The sequence below is a fragment of the Tupaia chinensis genome, unplaced genomic scaffold, assembly GCF_000334495.1.
Source record: "Tupaia chinensis unplaced genomic scaffold, TupChi_1.0 Scaffold143894_1, whole genome shotgun sequence".
In the NCBI taxonomy this organism is placed as follows: Eukaryota; Metazoa; Chordata; class Mammalia; order Scandentia; family Tupaiidae; genus Tupaia; species Tupaia belangeri.
Window position 1 is genome coordinate 152,191 of NW_006203745.1, and position 7,495 is coordinate 159,685.

The 7,495-nt window shown below is 36.4% G+C and overlaps 1 protein-coding gene across 1 annotated transcript in view; it reads right to left on the reverse strand.

Moving 5' to 3' along the window:
• The window catches only part of LOC102496250 (YTH domain-containing protein 1-like), a 122,977-nt gene extending 116,348 nt beyond the window's left edge, over positions 1–6,629 (reverse strand). The window contains 2 exon segments of the mRNA XM_014582876.1: positions 5,222–5,305; positions 6,594–6,629. Of these exon segments, the coding sequence (XP_014438362.1) occupies positions 5,222–5,305; positions 6,594–6,629 (120 nt within the window).
• Between the last annotated feature and the right edge of the window lie 866 nt (positions 6,630–7,495).

Here is a 7,495-nt window from a genome sequence, read left to right on the forward strand (position 1 = left end):
TCCCGGGACATAGCCATTACGCTAACTGCTGGTCCCTCAACAAATAATTTTCTATTTCTTGTTTCTTATAAGTTTTGCTCCCCCCCTTGATTTCCTACTTTTCACCCTCTGCCAACACCCCTCCCCCTCCCCCCACACTGTCTCTGGTATGTACAGTTGTTTTCCATTCCTTTTTTTTTCACATTTTATCGAGTCACTAAAGATCTTAATTAATTTAAACACCTTCAATAGCAAGCATAGCTGATATATACATATTTTTGAATGCATGTCTGACTTTAGGCATAAACCTCAGTGAGTAAAGTGAACATACCATAAAGTAGCACCTTGCTAGGCATGTATAGCAAACTGCAGTCATTAAATAGGTATTAATATGTATTTCTTAATGAATTTTTTAATTTCAAAAAAGTTTTAGTTTTAATAGATCAAAATAAGAAAATGTTAAGAAAAATTTGCATAAAACTTAAAGCCAGAAAAAAGGTTAGGATTCACTTCAAACAGCAGGTAGATGAACTTATCAACAGTTCAAGAGAAGACAAAAATCCTTAAATATGGAAATCAAAGCATCGAAAAAAATCAGTAATGCTTTAAAGTAAAAAAATTCTATCTCACTAGTTCAGACTCAAGTAATTAATCTCTCTTCTATTGAATTCGCAGTGTTACTGTGGTCTAATTTTTCCATTTAAACTCTGTAAGTTAACATTCAGTTTTGGACTTGTTCCTACCATTAGGCTGGCCATTCTCTTAGTTGTTTCTTGTATTCTTACTTCTGTGTGTCTGACTTCAGTTTTTTCTGGTATAGCACTCCCTTCAGGAATTCTTGGAGAGCTGGTCTGGTGGTGGTAAATTCTTTCAGGTTTTGTTCATCAGAGAATGTTTTTGTCTTCTTTTCCCATATGAAAGATAATCTTGCTGGCTATAGTATTCTTGGTTGAAATTGTTTTTCACTTAACACTTTGAATATATTTTCCCACTCTTTTCTTGTTTGCATTGTTTCTGATGAGAGGTCTGATGTTAGCCTTATGGGATACCCTTTAAAAGTAACTTGACATTTCTCTCTTGCCAATTTTAGTATCTTGTCTCTGTCTGTGGTTTTAGTCAATCTGGTTATGATGTGCCTCAGGGAAGATCTTCTTGGGTCCATTCTATGTGGGGTTCTTTGTATTTCTTGAGTCTGAATATTAGAGTGCCTCTCTAGTTTTGGAAAGTTTTCTTCCAAGATTTCATGGAATAGATTATCAATACCCTTATTAGTCTCTTCACCTTCTGGGATACTGAGGAGCCAGATGTTTGGGCACTTAATGGTATCTAGGTTTACTCGTATGTTAGTCTCATTTTGGGGGCGGTTATTTTCTCAGTCATTCTGGTGAATTTTTCTAGGTCAGAGGTTCTATCTTCTACATCTGAGATTCGATCATCTGCAAGATTTAATTTGCTTTCAATATTTTCAGCGGAAGTTTTGATTTCCTGTATTACAACCTTCATCTCTAACAATTCTGTCTGATTATTTTTTATGATGTGTATCTACTTTCACATCATGCAAGAACTTTCTCACCTCCCGGAACTTGGTGTCTCTTTTCTCCTGCATCTTCTGGAGTTTGTTTTCTCTCTTCTCTTGTATCTCTGTTAGCTTTGTCACTATGAATATTTTAAATTCTTTATCTGACATTTCCACAAGTTCCCTTATGCTCTCTGTGGAGGAAAAGAAGTTATTCCTTTCCCTTGGTTTCTCATATTTCTTGTGCCTCTGCAGTGGTTTCTGGTCATCTGATGGGTTATACATTTTTTCCCTAGATTTGGAGTTAAATCTAACTCCTGGCTAGACTAGGGAGCAGGAGGGTGAAGTCTGGGCAGAGAATCTTCAGTGGTCGAAATCCCTGAATGGGGCCCCTCAGAACTCAAATATAGATGGCTGCTGGCTGCTGATTGACTTATGCTGACTCCTGGCTAGACTGCGGAGCAGGAGGGTGAAGTCTGGGAAGAGGGTCTTTTTGTGGTTGAAATTCTCCATATATTTTTTTTTGCACCCTGATTGATAGAGTAATGAAACTCTTCATCTAACCCAACACTGGTATTTGGGGACTTCACATTGGTTAGGAGTGTGACTCAACTGCATTGAAAAAGATTGTACATTCCACCGAAAACTTGGACTTCAAGAGTATAAGCCTCTGGGCGTTGCCTGTGAAGGACTAACAGAAATGATTTTTATGTAATTTCCTATTGGGGAGAAAATAGGTGTTTTTGGTGGCACATGGTAGACTATAAATGATGAGGCAGTTTTGGACTATAGGTATGTTTCTGAATATGTACTATGTAATTAAAGATTAGATTATAATGAGTTATATTTTATGCTTCAATTTTATGACAAAAATAATTTTTCTTTTAATTTTTTTCTCATAAAGTAATCTGGATTAGGACTGTGACCCTTACCAATTCAACAGCATTATCTCATCATTACACTTATATCTGCAAAATTTATGGCATAATCATGTTCTTTTTTTATTATGATGTGGTGTTTTATATGGTTGTTTACTGGAGTGACTGTTCACATACGAACTATTGACTTTTTTCACACTTTCTCCACCCGTATTGAGGATCCTTGATAACCATAGGAAGATAGGAATATTATGTCTAAGAGATAAATTATTGTCTATTTTCCTAAACACCACCAATTATAATCTGGTAATACAATATATTTCTTGACAAGATTGTAGTCAAAGGATAATTGGCTAACATGACCTATCAGGTTTAAAAATCGCTAAATTGGTCTTTCTCAAAAACTTCCTTCCCTACAATAGCCAGAGTTTCTTCTGGGGGTTATCACTTTCTGACTCTTTGGAGTGATGCATGAGTATGCCAAAAAAACAGTCATGAAAGTTTCTGGCTACAGAGCCCTACCTTTGCCTGGAGTTCCATGAGGAGGGAGGAACTTTGCATAGCATACTACATGATGTGGCAAATTGTCCTAGTGTTAGGTTTAGTAACCTTTTTCCTAATTAAGAATGGCAAAGAAGACAATGTTGTACTATGAAAAGCTTACATGGGTTCATAAGGGTGTCAGATCCCACACTTAGATAAAATGGTTTTGGACATAGAGTTGCTATCTTATTTACAGTGCCTTCAGAACGAGTGTGATATTAGGACCCTGTTCTTAATGCTTTCACCACTAAAAATCTGATCTATTTGACAATACAAGAAAACTGGAGATGCTGGGAATCCGAATGTACATAAAGGAGTACTACATAAGAATTTAAAATGAGACCATGAAATCTAGTTTATTGACACGGAAACATGTTCATTAAATACACTAAGAAGGTAAGCTATAATTTGGGCAGCAAGAAAAAGAATATTCAACTCAAAATGAATTAAAGAATATATTTATTTTTATGATTCTAATTGTTAAATGTGTTAATCTATTAATAGAGTACGTAGGTAAAACAAGCTTCATGATTAGTTGACTTGGAGACCAGCAATGCTATCATAGAACCAGATTCCTTCTGTCTCTCTGCTCTCTCACCCAAAATATCTGTTTTATTCTATAGCTAGTTCCACAAATAATTGTAAGTAAGATTTCAGTTGTAATTGGATATAACTACTTGCTTTCTCATTCACATGCTGGAGAAGGAGAGAATGACCTACTATCGCTTTCTATAAAAACCAAAGAGGAACTTTTTTAGAACTCTAGCTACTATCTTCTCATTTCAAATTTGCTAGAACTGCATCACATACCAATTCTTAAACTGACAGTTGACAAGGAAATGTAGTCATCTTTTGCCCAATCAGGCTCACCTTTTGAGCTAAGGTCAATTTCCCAAATCAGAGTGCTATCATTCTATGGAGCCTACCTAGATGGAGCACATGTGAGGAGTGAACAGACTTAAAAAAAAATCTCTACAGGTACCCTAGAAAATTAGTACAATAGTAGCCTACAGGAAACAGGACTACATTTCTCATAGATTTGAGAGAGGCAGAGAAGTGGGGGGAGAGAAAGAGAGTGAGAAATTACTCCCTGGGTGGGGAATGGCCATGCTGCAGTCCCTTCTCTTCCATTATCCTCTCAGGATTTTGGGCATGTATGCACCATACTGGGTATGTATTCCAGGCTACCAGGTCTGGGACTTGAACAGAGCGGTCAGCCATGTGGGATTCAGCCACCTTAACTACCATGCCATTGACTGGTCCCATTTCCTAGAGATTTTTCAAAATGTCTCTCTATCATTTCTGCCTATGAATAGTCTAGAAAATTAATACTAGTACCTGGGAAATGAATTACATTTCTTTCTTTTTTATAATTTCAGAGGGCATGTGTGATTGTCAGAGAGAGACAGAGAGAGGAAAAGGGAGAAAGCACCCTCAAATGTGGCATGATCACACTGAAATCCCTTTTCAGCCTTTCCTCCTTTCTGTTGGAATTTGTTCATCATGCCATGGGAGATCTGGCTCCTTAACCACTAGACTAGGAGGCTGACCCTACATTTATTTTAAATTTTCTTCCTTTTGCTTTCCTTTATATAATAGTCTTCTATAAATATACATATACTGTTTTTATCCCTGTAACCTTTTAGTATGAAAAATTTTAAATTTCTTATAAATTAAAAAACAAAGGGAATAATATAATGAACCCTCCCCATGTATCTCCATCATCCAGTTTCAATAATGATAATTTTTTTGGCATTGGTTTTATGCATTGTGTTGTAATAAGAAAAAAGTTGATATTAGTTTAAAAAAAGTTGAGATCTAGTTACCAGATTAACATTTTCTTTTAGCTATAGAAAACACTTAAAACAAATCAGTAAAATTTAGCTAAGGATAATCCATTATCATTCCTGTCAGATAGCCAAGATACTCTTAAATCGTACCCAATGTATTTCTTTGAAGTTTAGTTTTATTCAGTTTCTTACTCTACCTATGCCTCCTCAAAACACTGCTATAGTACCCCCAACATCACTGGGTATAGTACATAACTCTAGGAGCTTGTCTGTGTGAAATTAAGTGCCTCACTTAAAGTATACAGGTATTCAGAAATATGTCTCATTTTCTAGAGACATAATCACCACACATTGCCCCAGCTGGTCTTGAACTGAGTCTTATCTCAGTTTTTTGAGTGGCTGAGACTACAAGCATATGCCGCTGAAACTAGCTCATTTTTCCATACATTAAATGTGAACGTTCTCATTTTCCTTTATTTATGTTTATTAGAAAGAGAATGTTTTAAATTACTCACCATTGCATAGCTTTGACACTGTAGAAAGGTGATCCATGTTGGTATTGTGACTTCTTGTTCTTTGAAGTACCCTGACAAACACTCCTGTAAACACAAGGTCCCCAGTTTAAGAGGCATAACCTAGATTTTTCTTCATATTTAAGATCCTGCTTCTGCCTTTTGATTTTATTTCTTTGACTCAGAAACTCCATTTCTTTGAAGACTTTTGTTCCAATTCACTATTCTTGTTTTTTACCTCTAGACCTCCTCAGGTAGCACACCTGACCCAAGAACCAATACTCACTTTCCAGCTCTATCGACTCTTACCTTAGCCAGGTTTGGCCCAGTGTCCTGCAAGAGAATCTTGAGCCCATAAACCACAAGTGTTAAGGTACTTATTTGTTCAATAAATCTTTATTAAGTGACAACTATGTTTCTGGCGCTTAGCCAGGGGATCCCAAGTGAGGCCTTCTGGATGCTGTGGTTATGAAGAAGATTATACTGTCATGTGTGGCACAAATAAAATGTATGGGCAATTACAAAATGAGCTAATGAGTGCTATGTTCAGGGAAGTAATGTGTCCTGTGAAGCACAAAATAGGGTCTCCTAAGTGGACTAGGGAAGCTTCCTAAGAATATGATGCAGTATTATGAGAGGGAGATGGGGAAGAGTGGTAACTGCCTATATTTGAATGAAAACTCACTCATGTTCAACCCTGAATGATAGTTTCTGAGAAATAAGGAGACTGTCAAAAATAGTATTTGGTATGGGAGTCTGTTATACTCATACATCTAGAAGGGACTAGCATAAAGAGTTTGATTGATTACTTGGGGATGTGAATTAGAAAATAATTTTTCACAGAAATATAGTGTTCTCCTAAGCAGAATCAACTGCTCCATTCTCTTTCCCCTTTATTTTCATACCACATGCAGAGTATCCCTATGTGCTTCTCCTCATATGCCATCCTGCTGCAGACAGAAATTAGTCATTCCACCTTCTAGCCTAAATACTCTGTCTAGTACTTGGATATAATAGATTTAACAAATCTACAAACTAAACTGATTTACATTTTATTTTATTTTCAGATTCAAGTTCTGGTTTTGATTACTTTGAAATTAAAAGATTATATTATCTTTGTGCTTGGAAAGTTTAGGTTTATTTATTTTTCCTTGTTTTTTCAATAAAGGAAGGGGTGGTATTAGGTGATCATGTTTTTGCGTTTGTTCTAAACGGTAAAATGTGACGTGAGACTCATTTCCCATTGAGTAACTCAGAAACAGACACACCCGACCATTGGTGAACTCCTCTAAGGTGGAGTTAGAGGACACAAGGTTAATCAGGGCTGAGTAATGGAGAAGAATGAGAAAACAGATGAGGAAAACCCTGTGCTTACGCTTCCACATCCTCCTATGGACGTGTAGATCTGCATCTCAAGTAATTTAAGCAAAAGACTGATTTATCTCTTGATTATTTTCCCCAACTTTATCCATCCTTTCTCTTCTCTGCTAGGCATAAAAATGCAATATAAGGAGGCCCATAATATGAGATAGTCTCCCTTAAATCCTTTCAGACAATTAAAAAAAAAAAGCTGTCTATTCTTATAGTGTGTCAGAGGTTCTATTTTTAATAATTTATTTCTTATACTTCCAGATATTCCTCACATAGGGTAGATCTCAGCATCATTTATCTATTCCATTATAATTTTATTAGGCCCAAAGTAAGAGACACTAAAAGGTAAGAAAACATATTACTGTAGTGAATGAAATAGGATTTGGAATAGAGACAGGTAACTGTGGCTTCCAAAGACCAAAATAGTCTTGTTTGTGAAGTTAGAGGAAGAGCAAAAAGTTGTTCACTTCAGTTTAGGTTTAAACAAGCAGAACAACATATTTTATGACAATATTTCTGGTAATTTTACACCTATTTTGAGTGCCTCTACTGTTTAGGCATTATTCTAGAAGCTATGAGAAATAAAATATGAACAAAAATAAAGTTCTTTTTTTATTTCTTGTGCTAAGGCATGTATACTCACCAGAGAGAGAGAGAGAGAGAGAGAGAGATAGAGAGGAAAAAGCACCCACCATGGAGAACCTCTGGGTCACTATGCCTTCTTCTCCATATCTCCCTTCTTTCAGGACTTTGGGCATGCACGCACACACACCTGGTGTGTTTCTCAAGCCATTGGGTCCAGGACTCAAATCACATAGTCAGCCATGAAGGATCTGGCTGCCTTACCACCAGGCCATGAAGCCAGCCCACAAAGTTCTTTTCTTAAAGGAGATTACAATCTCAGTT